The sequence below is a fragment of the Pelophylax lessonae genome (assembly GCF_965119305.1).
Source record: "Pelophylax lessonae genome assembly, chromosome: 1".
Taxonomy (NCBI): Eukaryota; Metazoa; Chordata; class Amphibia; order Anura; family Ranidae; genus Pelophylax; species Pelophylax lessonae.
In genome coordinates this window covers 597,551,675-597,574,253 of record NC_138768.1, presented here as the reverse complement: position 1 = coordinate 597,574,253, position 22,579 = coordinate 597,551,675, and the positions used below count along the sequence as shown (strand labels likewise).

Genomic DNA, 22,579 nt, shown 5'->3' with positions numbered 1-22,579 from the left:
TTTTTTTGAGCAGTGCGTGTGTGTGTGTGTATATATATATATAATATTATAAAAACTATTCTGTTGACCACTTGACATCCGGAAGATTTTATTCACCCCCCCCCTTCATGACCAGGGCAGTCTCCGCTCCAATTCACCCCAAAGGTGTTTTATCAGGTTGAGGTCAGGACAGTCAAGTTCCTCCACCCCAAACTCGCTCATCCATGTCTTTATGGACATTGTTTTGTGTACTGGTCCAAATCATTTGGTGGAGGGTAATTACGGTGTGGGGTTGTTTTTCAGAGGTTGGGCTTGCCCCTTAGTTCCAGTGAAGAGAACACTTAAGGCGTCAGCATACCAAAACATTATGAAATTTCATACTCCCAACTTTGAGGAAACAGTTTGAGGATGGCCCCTTCCTGTTCCAACATGACTGCGCACCAGTGCGCAAACAAGGTGAATAAAGACATGGATGAGTGAGTTTGGGGTGGAGACTGTGAGCCAGGCCTTCTCGTCAAACATCAGTGCCTGACCTCATAAATGCGCTTCTGGAAGAACGGTCAAACATTTCCATAGACACATTTCTAAATCTTGTGGACAGCCTTACCAGAAGAGTTGAAGCTGTTATAGCTGCAAAGGGTGGGTCAACTCAATATTGAACCCTATGGACTAAGACTGGGATGCCATTAAAGTGCATGTGTGTGTGTAAAGGCAGGTGTCCCAATACTTTTGGTAATATAGTGTAGCTCCCAACTGTCCCTGATTTCAAAGGACTGTCCCTCGTTTGGAACAAAGCCCCTCTGTCTCTCTTTCCACTTCATTTGTCCTCATTTTGGTCTGATCTTTATAGTTTTCTATAAAAATGCACTACTTTTCATACAGTGTTTCCCAGTTCTAAATCTTTCATCCAATTTCCAAATTGCTACATTTGTAAATTCCAAAAGCCAATGTAACTGTAAGTAGTAGTGGTAAAAAAAAGCACTTGTGGGTTTACCAAATTTTTTTAAGCAGGTTAAAAGACAACAAATCCGTTCAAAAATGTCCTTCCTCCTAAATCCACAAGGGACACGCATGACTAATCCCTTAGACATAGCTAATACATTTGCATGCTTCTATGCCAAATTGTACAACCTTCAAGAGACAGACACTATCACCCCTCCATACTCTTTCATTGCAGAGCGCCCACAGCATGTCCACAGCATGTCCCCTTAAATTGCAGAGCGCTCACAGCATGTCCCCTTTCATTGTAGAGCGCTCACAGCATGTCCCCTTTCATTGAAGAGCGCTCACAGCATGTCCCCTTTCATTGCAGAGCGCCCACAGCATGTCCCCTTAAATTGCAGAGCGCTCACAGCATGTCCCCTTTCATCGCAGAGCGCTCACAGCGTGTCCCCTTAAATTGCAGAGCGCTCACAGCATGTCCCCTTTCATTGCAGAGCTCACAGCATGCCCCCTTTCATTGCAGAGCGCTCACAGCATGTCCCCTTTCATTGCAGAGCGCTCACAGCATGTCCCCTTAAATTGCAGAGCACTCACAGCATGTCCCCTTTCATTGAAGAGCGCTCACAGCATGTCCCCTTTCATTGCAGAGCTCCCACAGCATGTCCCCTTAAATTGCAGAGCGCTCACAGCATGTCCCCTTTCATTGCAGAGCTCATAGCATGTCCCATTTCATTGCAGAGCGCTCACAGCATGTCCCCTTTCATTGCAGAGCGCTCACAGCATGTCCCCTTAAATTGCAGAGCGCTCACAGCATGTCCCCTTTCATTGCAGAGCGCTCACAGCATGTCCCCTTTCATTGCAGAGCGCCCACAGCATGTCCCCTTTCATTGCAGAGCGATCACATTGTGCAGAGAGACCAGTGTGCACTTACCTGCAGCGGGCGGCTTCTCATTAATCCTGCGTGTCCTCCATGTCTCCCGAGTCCTCCTCCTCCTCCTCGGCCAGTTACAATCGTTCGCCTTTCGGCCAATCAGGAAACACCTGCCTCCTGATTGGCCAATAGGAGGATCAGGAGGAGGATCCCTGTGACAATAGCGAATATTCATTCGCTATTGTCACACAATGGGTGGGCTCAGGGCGCAGTGCTCTGCTCCCCGAGCCCATCCGTTTCTAAAGAAGAAAGTAATCGCAGGCTGCTGTGAATGGCAGCGGCGGCGGCAGGCACAGCTCGCCATTCTCAAAATTCCACTCGCAAAATGAGAATAGGCGAGTGGAATTTTTGAGGGCTGCCCTTAGTATCTTCCCTTTGAATCTCTACCCATAGGGATAACACCTCCTCCTTAGCTCCATTAGTGATATCGTCCCTCATATTCACTTTCACATCATTCTTGATATACAGGCATACCCCTCCCCCTTTTTTACCCTCCCTTTCACTACGATAAAGGGAATACCCCTTAATGGTTGCCAGCCAATCATGAGATCGGTCAAACCAAGTTTATAAAAATTCCCACAAAATCTAAATCCTCCTCATACATTAGCAGCTACAGTTCTCCCATCTTGTTAGCCAGACTTCTAACATTAGTATACATACCTCGAAATGTTGTCCGGTCGCATACTATATACCCTTGTTAGATATTATGAGGCTAGCTCTACATCTGGACCCTCCCCCCCCCCCCCCATCACCTAGTTTGAAAGCCCCTCTAACTTTTCGGCCATCTTCTTTTAACATGTTAACATCCTAACATCTTCTCAGTAGGGCTGCACCCTCCCCATTTCGGTGCAGTCCGTTCCTTCCAAAGAGCCAGTAGCCAACTGAAAAGTCAGCCAGTTCTCCGGGAACCCAAACCCCTCCTTTCTACGCCAGCTCCTCAGCCACTTGTTAACTTCCCTAATCTCCCGCTGCCTCTTTGGTGTGGCTCGAGGTACAGGTAGTATTTCCTACTCAATTTAGCTCCAAAGTCCCTGAAATCGTTTTTTAGGACTCTCCACCTTCCTCTAACTAGGTCTTTGGTACACACGGCCTTTGTCACAGATTGCCCTCTATGTCCTTCTAATAATCAAGTCCCCTACCACCTTGGTACTACCTTGGGCTGGTAGAATTGCTCTAGCCAAAATGTTTATACTTCCACATATTTTATACATTTTTCTTACCCTTCCTGTTCCATTCCTACCTGTGCACATAAAGGCACTTCAACCACTTATTAACGCCTTTATATGGCAACAGAAATGCCCCAGGATAAAAAAAAGCCAATCTGATGACCCCGTCACATATGGGAGGAATGGGAGCACCTAATATACACATATATTACCGAGCGGTTCTGCTGGAGCAACTTAAATGCTGGTGGACAGCATCTACTCAATCCAAAAAGAATCACTGGTGCTGACCAAAAACCCAAAATTGCTTCTTGGTGCCTTGCTTCTAGCCCCCTTACCTAGACATTTCCCATTAGACACAATAACAGTCTCCTTGAGAGTATGGACAGCTATCCCTCAAATGTTGAAGGGACTACCCTATACAATCCTATCATACTTGCCAATCAAAACCATCACACTTATAATCCCGGATCTACAACTACAGCGGACGGATGCGGGTACCAACATCATAGGAAACCTTATGGTCTGTCTTCCAAAACGTTCTATGTTTACGTCAGGATTAGATCTTTGCTTACGAAAATCCACTGGATCACGCAAGACAAGATCCTGTGCTCCCTGCTAAAATTCTAGGACTCATCCAACAAACTACTCAAAAGGTATCTCGAACATCCATGATCTCTTCTCACAGTCATCCGGGGACTCCATCCAGAATCAAATATCACTCTGGTCAATGCACATAATCTCGGTCCCTTCGCTGCACCAATGGTACAAAGCATTATCGCTACCCTCAAGGCTCTCCCATTGTACCTCCCACTGGGAACTACAAAACATTTTTCAACAATGGTATTATACTATACCCCTACCAGAATTGCTAAGATTTGTTCCAACACCTCTCACTTGTGCTGGAGAAACTGTGGTCTCCCAGGTACTCTGTTCCACATCTGGTGGGAATGCCCGGGTCTTCAAAACTTTTGGACTCAAATGCGAATTGTCCTCCACTCAGTCACCCCCATGACAACTAAATTATCCTCACTGGATCTTCTACTTGGATTGGCAACTCGTCCATGGCTAGACAATTCCAAACCATAGCCACACATCCTCATTGCTACACGGTTAGCAATAGCTAGAGAATGGAAATCTCTGCATCCTCCATCTCTTTAGGACGTGACCACAACCCGAAACAACCAACTCAAAATGGAATACTTATTTTCCAAAGCCAAACTCTCCACCACAAAATCCTCACAAAGACTGGGAACCATGGCTCATTGACCCTAGAAGCGCAAAACTGGACTGAACCCCTTTACTCTAAATCCCTATGGCACTTTTTGCTCCTCTATCCAATATACTGCCGGTAATACACATATATCAGCATCATGCACCTAGTAACATTGCTTGATGGACTCGATCTACATGTGTTTCTTAGGTTATTACCTAAGCTTAAAACAAGAATTGAATATAGGTACTGCATAGTTATCCCTCACTTTGTTTTCTCCAATAACCATCACATATACAGTATACACCGATAGTTTACATACGTATATTTTTTACTTTTTTAATTATATGCATGTTTGATATCGGAGCATTCCAAATTCTACACCTAATGTATTTGGAGAATGTACTTTCTCACTCGCTTTGTTGTTTCTCTGTAAAATCTCAAATAAAGATTGAAAAGTTTAAAAAAAAAAATCTTCTTTGATAAAAGCAAAGTAAACTCACATTTTATGTGCACTTAATCCCATGCACAACAAAGTAAAACCTCAGTGATGTCCCCTAAGACAACATTCAATTGGTAACACTGCTCTTCCTAGTACCTGCTTTGCTTCCTAGACAAAGTGATGCCACCACTGGCTCCACCCTACATATTGCGTCACGGCCACAGTGATTTCTTCAGGATTGCCTGCTGAATGCCCAATAGAAGCTTCTTAGCCACACTCTGAAAAACAATCCACTAAGCATCACTTTTCAGAGAATGAGCTAATGTGCATTTAGCTTGACAGAGATTAGCTGCCTCGCCTTTCACTATCCGATCTCAGGCCCACCTCCGAGTAAGTGTTACTAAACAGTAGCATCAGTAGCACTAAAATATTCAGTCACCTGCCCCGCCAGACAGAGCTGTGATGTATACATCTCAGGACTCAAACAGAAATACTAATTCTTTTGCAGGTAAATACAGTAAGCTCCCTTATATGTATTGTATTGGTGCATTTAACTGTTTGCATGGAGTTTAACTTTATTGGGTGATTTCAGCTTTAGAATTTGGAAAGTAAAAACCTTTAAAAAGAAGAAAAAAAACAATTCAGACCCTTTCTTAAGCCTATAATGACCTACAAGTTAAATAGATGGAGTACATGGTGATCTGCAATGCACAGATCAGAGGAATCTCAGGGGATGTTTCTTCTAGTCTCCAATTGTCTTTGAAAATATTTGAGCATAACCCTTCATTTAGGGCCTAACAGTAGGATTCAGCCCTTCCAGTAAAGTATGCTTTCCCTTGTTGTGTCCCATTTACATCATCATTCAATATTTTTAGAATGCGCAGAATCAGCTTTTAGATCTTGATGGTATAACGCTACTGGAGGAATAGTCATTCTATAAATAAAGGTTTCTGTCCCTAAAGGCCAACTTTAGACACATTGTTTGGTTTGGACAGAGTAGAGAAGGGATAACTGTGTATTTTATTGCTTTCTGTGTCGCCATTTGTAAGATTTCTCCTCTTTTCTTGTCTGACAAGTGTCAGACATTACAGCAAGTGGGATTGAATCTCTCCAACAAGGACACTGGAGAACAGGAAGTGGGGATAACTCTCTCAAACAGGGACACTGGAGAATGGGAAGCGGGAATACATTTCTCCACCAGAGACTTTAGAGAACAGGAAGTGTGACTATATCTCTCCACCAGAGACACTGGAGAACAGGAAGTGGGGATAAATCTCTCCAAAAAGGGACCCGGGAGAACATAAAGTGGGAAAAAAATCTCTCCACCAGAGACATTGGAAAACAGGAAGTGTGACTATATCTCTCCACCAGAGACATTGGAAAACAGGAAGTAGGAATAAATCTCTCCACCAGAAACATTGGAGAACAGGAAGTGGGGATGAATCTTTCGCCACCAGGGACACTGGAGAACAGGAAGTGGGGATGAATCTTTCCACCAGAGACTTTGGGGAACAGGAAGTGGGGATAAATCTCTCCAACAGGGACCCTGGAGAACAGGAAGTAGGAATAAATCTCTCCACCAGAAACATTGGAGAACAGGAAGTGGGTATGAATCTCTCTCCACCAGGGACACTGGAGAACAGGAAGTGGGGATGGAACTCTCCACCAGAGAACTTGGAGAACAGGAAGTGGGGGTAAATATCTCCAACAGGGACCCTGGAGAACAGGAAGTAGGAATAAATCTCTCCACCAGAAACTTCAGAAAGCAGGAAGTAGGAATAAATCTCTCCACCAGAAACATTGGAGAACAGGAATTGGGGATGAATCTCTCTCCACCAGGGACACTGGAAAACAGGAAGTGGGGATGACTCTCCCCACCAGAGACATTGGAGAACAGGAAGTGGCGATACATTTCTCCAACAGGGACCCTGCAGAACAGGAAGTTTGGGATGCATCTCTCCACAAGGGACATGTAAAAACAGGAAGGGAGGATACATCTTTTCAACAGGGACAATGAAGAAAAGGAAGTGGGGATGAATCTCTCCAACAGGGACACTAGAAAACAGGAATTGGAACTAAAGCTCTCCAACAGGGACATGGACAAATGTGCTTGACGAGTGGGGAAAGGTTAGTGCCTTTGCCAGGTGCTGTGTGCATTCCCGTTTGAAATATTTTACTTCACCTGCTATCCAGGTAATGGGAGTCCCTGACACGAGGTGAGGGGTTATTCCCCGGATATAGACACATACAGGATTTAAAATCTGACAGAAAATCTGACCATTCCATGGTCTTTACAAAGCTAAAAAAAAATGGCTGCATATTAGATTGCTAGCAGATCGTTGCTTTTAAGGATTGCATTGTCATTACAGATTTGCAGATGTACTATGAAGTTACAGGTGAGGCAAAGACATTTCTTCAGACACTACCATATGCAAGATACATTTTGATTGGTGCACTTTCCTTGCTTTGTGTATATGATTTAGCCTAATGGGTGACCATGCTGCCTTTTCTAATTTACAGCCAATTGTGCATTTGTGCTTTAGGCTTTACATAAAACAATACATCGATTGTCTTATAACATTACATTTGATTAAAAAGAGGTTGTGTAAATTACAATCTGACACAAAGTAGTAAGAGTTGACACACTTAATGTAAGCTGTTCTTGACATGAGGATGTGTTTATTAACAAAAGGAGTACCATGATTGGATGGATTACCTATGCCTGTAGTGATGAGCTGAACATGACAAATATGTGTCGAGACAGGTTTCTGGGTATTATTATACAGTGTGGGTGTGTTATTTTAGTAGTTTGACCTAATTATGCTGATATTTCTTCAGACTACACCACCTACAAATGATTCAGATGGCTTAAAACAGATTATTTACATTCAACTTTGTTGCACATAGGAGTGGTTTCTAATTGGTATTCACGTACCACGCTAATTAACCAAACAGATACTAGAAAATAAAATACCAATATTAAAGTGTATGTAACTTTTTTTTTTTAGTTTGAGTTTTGGGTAAATTGTAGAAGAATTAAAAACCCTGCCAGTATTTTGTTGCTGTCTGTGTCTCTGCTGGAGAGGTTCACCCTCACTGTTGGCCCTGGAGGTCATTGTCAAGTAATAGAAAATCTGAAATTTGTAAAAAGTCAACAGGAACAGGTGGTGAGAAGTAATCATCCAATGGGGAAACTGGTTTTGGGGACAACAGTCTATGAGAGGATAGCTCCTCACTTTGGAAAGAGCTCTTACATCCTGCTGGGTCTCTGGGACAGGAAGTAAAGGAAAATCTTTCTGGTGGGACATAGACAGCAAAGAAAAAAACTGACAGGGGTCTTAACCATTTTCTACTCTTTAAAAACTTAAAAAAAAAATTGGCTTTACATGCACTTTAGGGCAGTGGTCCTCAACCCTGGTCCTCAGGGCCCACTAACAGGCCAGGTTTGCAAGATAACTGAAATACATCCCAGGTGGTATAATTTGCTGCTCAGTGATTGCAATACTCTAGTCTGCATCTCCCCAAGGTAATACTTAAAATCTGGCCTGTTAGTGGGCCCTGAGGACCACTGCTTTAGGGGACAATTCTAAAAAAAAAAAAAAAAAGGAGGAGGGCACCATGCTTCATTGGTTGCCATCAATTATCCCATAAAGGAAAAAAAAAAAAAAAAAAAGAGTACACACTGTAATAAAAGTAGAAAATCCATTAGGACAACATGATAATAATTGTTCAAAACATTTCATTTCGTGAGAAATTTGCGGAAACTCCCCATAAAAGGGATAAGTATGGTTGTGCAAAAGAACCTGTTATATGCCCATTATATGCAGAGACTTTTTCCTTTATGGAATTATTGGTGGCAACCTTTAAAGTCCTACATATCCTTTTCTTCTTTTTCGTGAATAATTTTTGGATGTGGTGCCACACATAACGGAGTCACGTCTCTATATTCACTAGGCACCATGCTTCATGTTTTCTGGTCCTGCCCCAGACTTTCAACCTTTTGGGCCCAGGTTTGCCACTAGATCTTTAAATAAACTGATGTCCAGATGCCAATGGAAGCAACAGCCTTCCTATTTTACCTAACTCCCATGTCACTAAAGCACTACAAATGCCCCCTGTTGCTGCATCTGTTAAATGCAGCAAAAGCTTGCATCCCTTTGTGCTGGAAACAGCCCACTGCTCCACCAATCCGTTTGTGATTTGCTAGGGTTAACAAGACTCACCAAATGGAGACTCTGATGACCTCAGTCACCAGTAGAGAAGGTCACTGTTATTAAAAAAAGGTTCCACTGGATGGAGTTCACGTGTTCCTCTGAGTATAGAGACCTCATGGGCTCCTAAGCCCCCCGCCCCTTCTGCTTTAACTTATCTCACTGGCCCATGGGGGGGTGGGGGGGGGTTTGAGATTGGATTTCTACCAGGCGGTCGCTCTGATATTGCACACATAGCTCCCTTCTTTCTTATATCTTATTTCTTGCTATCCTCTCACCTGTGTATCTCTCCTTCCTTCTAATTTTGTTGTGTTTTCCCCCCTTCATTTTTGTTATCCCCTGCAGTTTTGCTTCTGTTGGGGGTTGCCCCATTTTGGGAAAAACTACTCTGGTTCAGCGGTGGTTTCCTTTTATTTTGTGGGTCTTCTAAATGGGCGCTTTATGGTAATCTGCTCTTTGTTTTTTGTTTTTTTTTGCCATTTAACATAATCTATGGCTGAACTTCCCTTGGTAGACCATTAACTTTATCAGGATGACAGTTTTGGAGTTGATGCGGTCATGGAGTGAACTAGAATGTTATGTACAGGTTATTCTTGCACTGTTGGCTTTGTACCCACCTTTTGAGATTACACCACCTCTATCTTCTTTTCAAAATCCAAAATAAAGAATTAAAAAAAATATATATGAATTCACTGTGCGATTGCCTCAGCGTTTGCACAGCCATAACAACTAAATCCCTGGACTGTGTCTAATCTGTGTATTTCCTATGAATGCCAGCACCATCTAAGGGCTATAATGTGGCATTTTCTTGAAATACCGCAATCAGGAAAATATTGCATTATGGTCACTAGATGGAGCTGACAATCATAGGAAACACATCTTTTTTTAAGCATTCGCACATCAAATTAAAAAAAAAACAAAAAACAAACCATTAAGCAGTTAATAAATTAAAACAGCAGATATTTCCAGAGAATAAAAGAGATGGAAATCTTGCAAGCAAGTAGCTATATAATAATAAACAGAAGCTACAAGCAGCCACAAAATGTAAACTGTAACAAAACATATTTAAGTTTCAAGGTACCTGATTCACTTCCGATCAGAGGTTGGTTTGCAAAATGTTGAATAAATTCTTTTATAGATGAGAATTCATTGAATCCAAACTTAATACTTGTACCACATTGGTAGACTTGAAAGTGTTTCACTGAGTCCTTGGCCCTTAAGAAGAGATGTACAGATTTATTTGACATATTATTGCTAGTCATGCTAGTTATTATCATCATAACAACTTGAGATTAAAAATTCCCTATTACCGTGTTAAACTTGGCACACAGACATAACAAACATGTAACACAGGCATAACTGGTTAAACTGCAATTCAAAGAGGTAGTCATAGATCATTGTTTGAAAAATCAAATGTAACTATAAAAGATATTTGTTCACTGATAATGAGCCAGGTTTTCTTTGTCATGTGTTATTAAACAAAGCTTTTGAAACAAATTTGTCATCAATATGTACATTAGGTTCTTCAAAGATGGTTTATTGGTTAAAATAAAATTGAGTCTGTTCTTCATAACCCAGGTCCCCCTCCTCTAAGTGTCTTGTATACTTCTGCCAAGATTAACTTTTCATGAGGTGGCACAGATCGAGTGTCCTTGGTTCAAATCCCAGCCAGGAAAGAGTTTGCATGGAGTTTGCATGTTCTTGTAAGTTTTCTCTGGGTATGGTATGGTTTTATCCCAAACTCAAAAGACATGAAGGTAGGTTACTTGTCTCCTGTCTAAATTGTCCCTAGTGTGTTTGTACAATGTTATCACATTCTACTTGGTGTTCCTAAGCCCAAACAATTGGGGAGAGTTGAGTAAAGACCTGGCAACCTACGTCACAGTGGCGGCCTGTCAGTGCCCCCCCCCCCCCAAAAAAAAGAAGAAATAAAAAAAAAAAAGATAAAAAAAAAATTAAATTTTTAGCCCACTAGGGGCGCCGGACCTAGTGGTGGATATGGGGGGGTGGGGTTTTCCACCACACGTGCGGCGGGCAGAGGAGCCGATTGGCGGCCTTCTGGGGGTCATCGGGCACAGAGCAATGCACCCCGACACTCCCCACTTTTGTGATGTCCTGCCTGTGATTGGTCCAGACTCCAGCCTGGACCAATCACACAGGAGGACATCCCGGGACCTGTGACGTGGCGTCCCAGTCACTGCATCCCGGCGTCACTCACGTGATCACGACACCTTCCCGCCAGAGGAGAGCCGCACAGCCGCTCATCAGAAGAACTGAAGAAGAAGAGAAGAGAGAAGTTGTGGAACTCCACTTCGGTGACTCAGACAGTGAGTGACCACCGCCTGGTTCAGTTCCGCAACTCCGTACTCCAGTGACAGTCCGCAGCCAGCCAACCCAGACAAGTGAGAGTGACTGAGTGAAAGACAGTCCGTCTCGACTCCCGCTACCGCCCCGGGCCTACTACTCTCAGTCAGAGCAGCAGCACGCCACGCCACGCAGCCGGTCACCGTCCGTGAGGTAAGGTAAGTCCAGTTCAAGACACATGACATTTGAAGAAGAAGAAGCCGCCCACCGGGAGTCCGGGACCTGCTCCAGGTAAGTGCACTGGTCTCGGGGGGTGGCACACTGCATTGAAAGGGGCACGCAAGCTGAACTCTACATTGATGGGGGCACGGCACGGCACAATGTTCATTGCATTGAAGGGGGCACAGCACAGTGTTCATTGCATCGAAGGGGGCACGCACGCTGAACTCTGCATTGAAGGGGGCACAGCACAGTGTTCATTGCATTGAAAGGGGCACAGCACAGTGTTCATTGCATTGAAGGGGGCACACACGCTGAACTCTGCATTGAAGGGGACACAGCACAGTGTTCATTGCATTGAAGGGGGCACACACGCTGAACTCTGCATTGAAGGGGACACAGCACAGTGTTCATTGCATTGAAGGGGGCACAGCACAGTGTTCATTGCATTGAAGGGGGCACGCACGCTGAACTCTGCATTGAAGGGGGCACAGCACAGTGTTCATTGCATTGAAGGGGGCACGCACGCTGAACTCTGCATTGAAGGGGGCACAGCACAGTGTTCATTGCATTGAAGGGGGCACGCACGCTGAACTCTGCATTGAAGGGGACACAGCACAGTGTTCATTGCATTGAAGGGGGCACAGCACAGTGTTCATTGCATTGAAGGGGGCACGCACGCTGAACTCTGCATTGAAGGGGGCACAGCACAGTGTTCATTGCATTGAAGGGGGCACGCACGCTGAACTCTGCATTGAAGGGGGCACAGCACAGTGTTCATTGCATTGAAGGGGGCACAGCACAGTGTTCATTGCATTGAAGGGGTTACGCACGCTGAACTCTGCATTGAAGGGGGCACAGCACAGTGTTCCTTGCATTGAAGGGGGCACGCTTGCTGAACTCTGCATTGAAGGGGGCACAGCACAGTGTTCATTGCATTGAAGGGGCGTGCACGCTGAACTCTGCATTGAAGGGGGCACAGCACAGTGTTCATTGCATTGAAGGGGGCACAGCACAGTGTTCATTGCACTGAAGGGGGCACGCACGCTGAACTCTGCATTGAAGGGGGCACAGCACAGTGTTCATTGCATTGAAGGGGGCACAGCACAGTGTTCATTGCATTGAAGGGGGCACGCATGCTGATCTCTGCATTGAAGGGGGCACGGCACAATGTTCATTGCATTGAAGGGGGCAGGCACGCTGATCTCTGCATTGAAGGGGGCTTGTACGCTGGTCTCTGCATTGAAAGGGGGCATGTATGCTGGTCACTGCATTGAAAGGGGGGCATGTACGCTGGTCTCTGCATTGAAAGGGGGCATGTACGCTGGTCTCTGCATTGAAAGGGGGCATGTACGCTGGTCTCTGCATTGAAAGGGGGCATGTACCATCTCCTGTACCATGACCTGTGACATGTCTGTACCATGACCTGTGACATGCCTGTACCATCATCTGTGCCATACCATCACCTGTGCCATGACCTGTGCCATACCCTTACCATGACCTGTGCCATGCCTATACCATCTCCTGTACCATGACCTGTGACATGCCTGTACCATGACCTGTGCCATGCCTATACCATATCTGTGCAATGCCTATACCATGACCTGTGCCATGCCCTTACCATGACCTGTGCCATGCCTATACTATCTCCTGTACCATGACCTGTGCCATGCCTGTACCATCACCTGTGCCATGCCTATACCATAACCTGTGCCATGCCTGTACCATGACCTCAAAGTCACACAATTTTTTCCTGTGTTTTTTGACGCGAAGCAATACCTATTACATTTTTCTTTTTGCGCCCCCCAAAAATTTTGAGCACCAGCCGCCACTGCTACGTCATAAAAAAATGTGTCAAGCAACATCCATAGAAAGGGCTCTCAACTGTACCAGACATGGTGCTCAGTGAGTTGGCCCACAGTATCACAGAGAGTCTTATAAGCGTAAATGGATATTATTTATACATATGCTTTGGGACTAGTTCATGGGACCTTTAGGAACCATCCACACGTGTGCTGAAAGCAACACATTTCAATACGCATAAGGGCACATGCATGAACTCAGCGGTTTACAGCAATGAGAAATACTTTAACTGGTGCATGTTTGTATGTCACAAAACAGGGCTAACTACGTATCTAAAGCAAACACAAATTCCCTGCCAATTTTTTCATAATAATATTTTCTGGACAATTTATCAGATTAGCATATAGAGCAGTGTTTCTTAACTAGGGTTCCTCCTAAAGTGAATGTAAATCACCTTGTAAAACAACTCAGTTTAAAATAGAAATGAAGGATATAAAAAAATATTTTAGATACCTTTTTCCTCCCTTTTACAAGTGATCACATTCCATCTGTAGTCAACTGCATAAGAGCTGGGGGAGGAGAAACAGCAGGACACTGAACTTCCCAGTGAATGGCTGTGCCAGGGGGGGGCGTTTCGGGACATGTCTGATCATTGGAGGAGAGCAAGCTGAGTTTCCAGCACATCTAGAGAACTGACCACGCTGTGCTCCCACGTCTAGTGTGATCAGTTTTGAGTATGAAAGCAGAGGGACTGGCAGGAACACCAGGGATGTCACACAATACCAAGCAATACGAAGAGAACAGGAAACTTTTTTTTATACAAGTACATGGTAAGCAGGAATATGAAATGTTGGGCTTACATACTCTAAAGTTGCTATGGGTTCCTTGAGCAGTGAGCAATGGTGGATTGGTCTTTCACCTACACTGAACATCATTGCAAGGAGGCAATTCTCCACTAATCACCAATGCAAGAGGTCACTTCTACACTGGCCACTAATATTGGAGGAAACCATAATTTTTACTGTTTCCCTTTATATTCTGAAGCTATTGTTAATTTCAAGAATATTACTGCAAATCATTTAGTAGCAGGATTGGTAACAAAATTAAAGCATATGTAAATCCAACATTTCATATTCCTGATATGTGCCTGCTATACCATGTACTTGTATCAAAGTACCCAGTACCCTGCTCTCCTTGCATTGCTTCCTTTATGTGAAATCCCTGGTGCTCCTGCCAGTCTCTCTGTTTTCCTATTAAAAACTAACCACAGTAGGCAGGGGAGCCCAGCCTGGTCAGTTCTCTAGCTATGCTGGGAACTCAGGTGCTGATTTACTAAAAGTGGAGAGTGGAAAATCTGGTGCAGCTGTGCATGGTAGCCAATCAGCTTCTAATTTGTTCAGTTAAGTTTGACAAAATAAAAAAAAATAAAAAAGCGGGAAGTTTTGCACTCTCCAGTTTTGGTAAATCAACCCCTCAGTGTGCTTTCCTCCAATGATCAGACTTGTCCCGACACCCTCCCCCTGCACAGCCTTTCGCTGGGAAGATCATTGTGTTGCTGCTTCTCCTCCCCCAACTCTTATGCAGCTGAGAACAGAGGGAATGTGATCATTTATAAAAAAAAAAAAAAAAAAGGAAAAAAGTATATATATATATATATATATATATATATATATATATATATATATATATATATATATATATATATATTTTTTTTTTTTAAATCTGTATAAAAATGTTAAAATTTCTTTAACTTGATCATGTTAAAGTACCATGAGAATCCAATTTAGAAGGGGTTCCCCATAAACCTGCAAAACTATTTGAAAAGTTCCTCAGAGATAAGAAGGTTGAGACAGGCTGATCTAGAGAATCAGAAATATATGACAGATGCTGGACCAGCGCTATTAAACCCACAGTGTGTGGGGAAATTATAAAAATGAATGTAAACAATAGATATAAAAAGCAGATATAAAGAATCAAAAAATATCAAAAAATATTGATAAAAAACACAATGATAAATGTTTCAGGTGTATATAGATACAAAGTCCACGGAGTAGAGTCTATGTACAGATGGATGGCTGGGTGGCCGCCGGCTCTATCAGAGTTAGGAGGAGACTCTGTGCATGGTAGAAAAAGAGAGAGAACAGAGCAGCGCCACCTGAGTGTAGTATTAAAACAATACTTTATTGGCATAAAAGGTAATGCACTCACATGAGTGATAGGAAAGCAGGCTTTACAGCAAGTCATCCGATCCACTGCAGGGGAGGCAGGAGAGGTGTAGACAGCCCTGGGTCCTGGCTGTGTCAGTGGCTTCTGGCACTTCCTGGTGTCTTGTTGGCGTCACAGCTTCTCCCTCATCACATCCGGTGGAAGCGGGGTGGTGCTAGCCTTCGTCAGTGCCAGAAGCCACTGACACAGCCAGGACCCAGGGCTGTCTACACCTCTCCTGCCTCCCCTGCAGTGGATCGGATGACTTGCTGTAAAGCCTGCTTTCCTATCACTCATGTGAGTGCATTACCTTTTATGCCAATAAAGTATTGTTTTAATACTACACTCAGGTGGCGCTGCTCTGTTCTCTCTCTTGATCTAGAGAATATCATAGGGATCACATTTAATACATGAATCCCGATAGCAGTAATTACATGTAAAGAACAAACCCTGTGCTGAGAGCCTGCCAATGCAATCCTTCACCTGAAAATTCTAGTTGCCTAGCTGTCATGCTACATTATTTTCCAGAAAATGTTAGCTTATTAGGCAAACTCTTTTCATTGGATTTTGTTTAAAGTAAAGAATCGTTTTAAGCCTTTTCTTACCTTATGATTCTTGAATGGTGCCAATCCTGCTTTCATTTAGATTAAAACAACAGAATTACTGTTGTAAGAGGAAGTATTGTAAATACTACTTGTTTGTCACTCAAATTGTCACACATTATACTATTTTACTAATGGATATGTGCTTGAATGATCAAGCACCATGGAAACTTACTACTTTTAGCAACTTTCTTTTTTTAAGTTGTCACTTGCTCTGGTTTTAGCTAAATTTTGTCTTCCCTTCTGCCAGTATGACTCATTGCAGATGTGTTAAATGGACAACAAAGATGCCAGGATTCAGTCATAGGCCTCCGCAGAACTTTTTTTTTTTTGGGGGGGGGGGGCATATTTTAAGGTCACCCATGCTCCGCCCCTGTTTAACAATGTCATGAAGGGGAGGGGCTTAGTCATTATACTTATTTTGAGTATTTATTTTTAAAGGGCAAACGGCAGCATTTATTTTTAAAGCATTTGGTAACCTATATAAAAAAAAAATGATCCTGTTCCCTTTGGCTGATGGTGGGTTTCTTTTGGTTTAACTTCGCCCACTCCATCTCATCCTTGAGCCCTGGATATCTGTCCCACAGCGCCAGGAATTTTTTTTGTATGTTATTTTCCTGTTCCCTAAAGCATGTTATACAGCACAGTGCTTGTGCTGTGTAATTTGGCCCCTTCTATCACCTAAAATACCTGGCTGATCCTGCCTGGCTATGTCCTCCCCTCTGTAAACTGACCACGGTATACCGTCTCCGTCTTTCACAGCTCACCTGTCCTCCTCTGTCCTCTCTCCCCCCTCCCTCCCTGCTCCTGTGTCAGTGCCTGCCCCTTCCCCTCCTGCAGCTGTAGTTTCTTTTAAAGTTTCATATCCTGTCTACAGTCTGTTTAATAATCCTGTATGCCCCTGTGTCTGGGTTTTCTAAAAATAAGCCATTCTTTACAAGTTTTCAGAGTGCCAATCGCCGCTCACGTGACCTGCCGCCTCTCTCCTCCTGACATCAGCAAGGAATCCTCGGCCCCGCCCGCGGCAGGTAGTTGTCAGACGGGGAAAGGAGAGAGCCGACGGGTCACATGGGCGGCGCTCGGCGCTATAAAAACTGGTAAAGAACGACTTATTTTTTTAAAACATAGACACAGGGGCACACAGGATTAATAAACAGACCAGACACTATGGTATAAAGTGGCTTAACAGCCACTTAAGAGGGGAAGGTTGAGATTGCAGGGGGGGGGGGGGCATTTGGCCCCTACCTGCGGACACCCATGGATTCAGGGACAACAGTACTTTGTAAGATAAATGCAATATACAGAAAGTAGCCTGTGACCTACAAACATAAAAACTGTGTTTAGAGCGAAAGCATTTGGGGCATGTTTATAAAGCAGTGAATGTGACATTTACCAAACCTTTAACTTAATATGCATACATACGCAAGATTCCCCTGCAGTGAATGTTTTCTGAATGTCACATCCACTGCTTTATATATGAAGACCTTTTGTGTTTAACCACTTGCCTACTGGGCACTTTTACCCCCTTCATGCCCGGGCCAATTTTCAGCCCAATTGTGCGAAATAGCTACACTGTAGCCAAACACAATTTTTATCATTTTTCTTCACACAAATAGAGCTTTCTTTTGGTGGTATTTAATCACTGCTGGGTTTTTCAGTTTTTAGCTAAATAAGCAAAGAACAAAAAAAAAAAAAAAAAAAAAAACTTTCATAGTTGGTTATAAAATTTTACAAACAGGTAATTTTTCTCCTTTACTGATGTGCACCCATGGGCATTGATAGGCGTTACTGATAGGCGGCACTGATGGTGGGACTGCACTGATAATCGGGACACTGATAATCAGTGCCCTGATCATCAGTGTACATGTCCCTTTTAGAGGAATCGGTTATCGGCTCTCTTCTCCTCTCCTCATGCTGTCAGGATGAGGAAAGGAGTGCTGATCAGTGATGTGGAGTCAGGAGAGGCAGAGCCTCACCTGCCATGAACATAAAAAAGAAACAAAAAAAAACATGATCAAGCTTTGAGGGGATCATAGCTTGGCAAACTGGGGTCACAGAGACCCTAAGTTTAATTATCTTAAACTATGTGGGAATAAGTATTTTTATTTTTTACGATTATACAGAATTTATATAGCGCTAAACAGTTTACGCAGCACTTCACAATATAAAAGTGAGACCGTATAGTTACAATACAATAAGAGGGTTACAATACAAGAGGATTAAGAAGACCCTGCTCATAAGACCTTACAATCTAATAGGGTGGGATAAGTGGTACAAAAGGTTGTAACTGTGGGAGATGAGCTGATGGAAGTGATAAAAGATTAGTTGGAGGCGTGATAGGCTTCTCTAAAGAAATTAGTTTTCAGGTATCGTCTAAAAGGCAGCCAGAGTAGGAGCTAGCAGGACAGATTGAGGTAGAGAGTTCCAGAAGATGGGGGATGCTCTGGAGAAATTATGGAGATGAGCATGGGAGGAGGAGACAAGGGAGCTTGAGAGTAGGAGATCTTAAGAGGAGCGAAGAGGACAGTTTGGGTGATATTTGGAGACAAGAATGGTGATGTAGCTTAGGGCAGATTTGTGGATGATTTTGTATGCAGTTGTAAATATTTAGAATTTAATTTGTTGGGCGTTCGGAAGCCAGTGTTGGGATTGGGGTGAAGAGGGCAGATTTGTGGATGGTTTTGTTTGCAGTTGTAGTATTTTGAATTCAATTTGCTGGGTGATCGGAAGCCAGGGTAGGGATTAGGGCAAAGAGGGGTGACAGACAGTGAGCGGTTGGTAAGGTAGATGAGTCTGGCAGCAGCATTCATGATAGATTGAAGAGGGGATAGCCTATGGAGAGGTAGGCCTACGAGAAGGGAGTTGCAATAGGGAAGGGAGTTTCAATAGTCAAGGCGAGATAACAAGAGAGTGAATGAGTAGCTTCATGGTTTCATTAGTTAAAAAGGGGTGAATTTTAGAGAGGTTACGGAGATAAAGTCTACAAGCTTTTGACAACAATTGAATTTGGGGTTGAAAGGACAGGTCAGAGTCTAGGATTACACCTAATTTTTATTAACTTCTACAGCACTGTCAAATTTCTCAGTACTTTACATATATTTATAATGCGTTCACATCAGTCCCCGTCCTCAGGGAGTTAACAAGCTAAGGTCCCTAACTCACATTTATACACACATATACTAGGGCCAATTTAGCCAGGAGCCAGTTAACCTACCAGCGTGTCTTTGGAGTTTGGGAGGAAACCCACACAAGCAAAGGGAGAACATGCAAACTCTGTGCAGGTAATGTAGTGGTTGGTATTCGAACCGAAGACCCTAGTGCTGCTAGGCGGAAGCACTGACTGCTTAAGTCAGTGTTTCTCAAATCAAGTCCTCAGGGCCCACTAACAGGCCAGATTTTAAGTATTACCTTGGGGAGATGCAGACTAGAATACTGCAATCACTGAGCAGCAAAAGAGATCACATATGGCGTATTTCAGTTTTCTTGCAAACCTGGCCTGTTAGTGTGCCCTGAAGACCGGAGTTGAGACACACTGGCTTAAGTACAGGACAATTTAGATGAATTTCTATCATTTTATTAAATATGTATTCACATAAGGTGTACCGTACACCTAAATCTTGAACTCGTGATGACATGAACAGGAATCAAACATAGAAACAAGCAAGGAAATCTTCTTCTTTATGGAGTCAAAGCAATCACATCAGAGAATCCAAGAAGGGAACAAATCCATCCATACAGACAAAATGTTATGGGACTGGCTATAACCTACTGTACCTCTAGCCATTTTAAAGGAAATTTTAAATTATTTTAAAAGTTTACATTTTAATGTAGAAACAACGAAAGCTGACATTACATTTCTCCAGGCACTTGAGGCTAGAATTTTACATCTACAAACAGCATAGGCTGACATTATATTTCTCCAAGAGTTGGCATTATACATTTTACTAAAATGAGAAATTGGCATCATATGTTTACCGGCAACAGATACCGGCATTAGTGTTTACTGACCCCAGGGGATGACACTGGACTTGATTTACAGTGATCTAAGGTTGGTGTTATAGGTTTACAGATGCCAGAGGCTTATATATTTACTGGCAGCAGAGACAGCTGCTACATTTTCAGTGATCTTTTTTTAATATCCATTTGGAATAAATAACATTTGCCCATGTTTACTTATATTCCTAAGCTAACCATGTAAGGAATGGTGTGCATGGGATGCCTAAGAAAACCATTTACTCTTGCTTTTCATATTTTTTCAATCATAAGTAAACATTTTTTTTAAATGAATTAAATGTTTATGGAATAAATTGCACTCTCTAAAATGTTCAATTTTTTAAAATAAATTTAATGTAAAATCTGGTAGACCTACACAGCCTCTAAATTTGTTTTTCTTTTATATTGTCTTTCAATTGTTCTTGTTCCTCATCTAATATTGGAAAAGAGGTGGAGCATAGGAGTAACTGGTACTGATCACCTTCCTGAGGTCTTGGGTACTTCATGCACACCTTACCTGACAGCCTACTTAGGAATATGTGGAGTTCTAGGCAAACATGGACCATGAGACTTAACTGTTACAAACTGCTGATATGGAAATATCTCCATGTTTTTGAGTTATCGGAAAAATTATCCTTATTGACTGATTTTCCCTCACCTCTTGCTCAGGTGACAACTCTAAATTGTTAGATTTAATCTTGCTTCTGTATATTGGTCGCCAGGAGGAATACAGGGGTGAATCTTCAAGATGTCAGTTATAAATGTCTATTAAAAAAGAATAGCGCACACATGCAAAAGAAATAACTATCAAATATGAAGACAATCCATAAATAAAAATGGGGATTTGGTCCCACCATATTGCCATATCGTGCTCAAGCCCACCACTACGTCAAAGTACCCCATCCTTTTTTATGGATAGTGTAGGACCCACTGATAATGGGGTACTTTGACGTAGTGGTGGGCTTGAGCACGATATGGCCATATGGTGGGACCAAATCCCCATTTTTATTTATGGATTGTCTTCATATTTTATAGTTATTTCTTTTGCATGTGTGCGCTATTCTTTTTTAATATACATGTCGCTTGGTTCATAGCTGCACCAGCTTTAGATATACATGTTCAGGGTTTTCTCCCCCAACTTTTTGCTTGTTAGTTATAAATGTCTAACCCTTCCTTATCCTTTCCAAAACGTAAAAAATTATCTTTACATACACTTTTAATAGGGAAGGAGATGATCCATTGAAAAAAATATGTTTAGTTAATGTTTCCTTTCAATCCGCTATTCCTAAGGTGATACCATGATAAGGTAATTAGTTGGGTTGGGTTGGCGAATTCATCATGCATTTAAAACTTTTCAAAGTTTTGTCTAAGATCAGGTACCACAATGTGCTTACTATTATCGTCATTGGAAAGAAAAGCCTTGTGTGTGCCCTACAATCTTTGTTTTGCTTTGTTGCTAAGGGTTCAATATGTCTGACTAGGTGACTAGACCCTTCCTCCAGGAGCACAGCTCAACCCAACCCCTGCCCACCTTTTGAAATAGGAGTGAGCATTCTCATTGGACAGGGGTATATAGTCTGGAAAATTAAGCCATTATCAACAAGGTACAACAAGGATCAGAGGAGCACCCAAAGACTTAACTATAAGGTGTAAACATACTAAGTCACTTTTTTGTCACGGCAGTCAGTTTAGAACAGTGATCTACAAGCCAAGCCCTGACACTTGTCATAAAAAAATCAGCAGAATGCTGCCAATATTGGGACAGTTCAAATTTATGACTCTATGTCACTTATTTCTCTTTTTTAGGGTGCAGTGCATAGCCTCCTCCTCTGAGCTTCTGCTATACAGTATGACTGAATTGGCAAGAAACAAGCACAGTGATTGACAGGCTGAAGCAGAGTAAATACTTAACACACAGCTCTGACTAAAATGCATGCCAACCACTATTATACCTATTCAACCTTCCTGAAGCTTATAAAAGGCATTTAAAATGTACCTACCTTACTGACAGTGAGTACACCTTGGCCTTGGAGTCACTTTTTCTCAACAGATAACTGCCATCCTGTCCATTGGTAAGCAAAAGAGCTTCTGCTGAATGTCGGGTCAGATTCTCATGAAACCACCTAACAAAAGTAAAAAGCTCTTCTGTTAGAAGTAGAATAGAAAAACACACCCAGCTATACCAAATATACAACCCAATATTATCTACAGACTTGTTACCTAATTATGAAGATGATGAGACATAGGCTGATAATGATGCTAGTAACACTAGAATGTTTTAATTGGAAACCGTATGTCTTTTTGTGGTGTTGCGCACCAGGAAGCTTTGTTGGTACATTGCGAAACATTTCACTGCAGTATCAGCAGATTTCAACATGCTGATTCCTTCACATCTCCAAACCAAAAAAATACAGTGACTTTCATAATAGAATAGAACAGAATATTGCACAAAAGGTGGAATGTAGGAAAATGAAGCTTTTCTAAACAAATTTCACCCTTTTTGATAGTTTTGACTTTTTCTGATTTTTAGGCCTCGTGCACACTGGACCTTATCAAAAATGCCAGTAGAAAG

At 42.6% G+C, this 22,579-nt stretch overlaps 1 protein-coding gene across 1 annotated transcript in view; it reads right to left on the bottom strand.

Annotated features, from left to right (window-relative positions):
• The window catches only part of DAPP1 (dual adaptor of phosphotyrosine and 3-phosphoinositides 1), a 168,664-nt gene that overhangs the window by 63,704 nt on the left and 82,381 nt on the right, over positions 1-22,579 (bottom strand). The window contains exons 2-3 of the mRNA XM_082243612.1: positions 22,008-22,130; positions 9,963-10,096 (exon numbers count right to left, since the gene is read on the bottom strand). Coding sequence (XP_082099738.1) covers positions 9,963-10,096; positions 22,008-22,130 — 257 coding nt within the window. The remainder of the gene's footprint in view (positions 1-9,962; positions 10,097-22,007; positions 22,131-22,579) is intronic.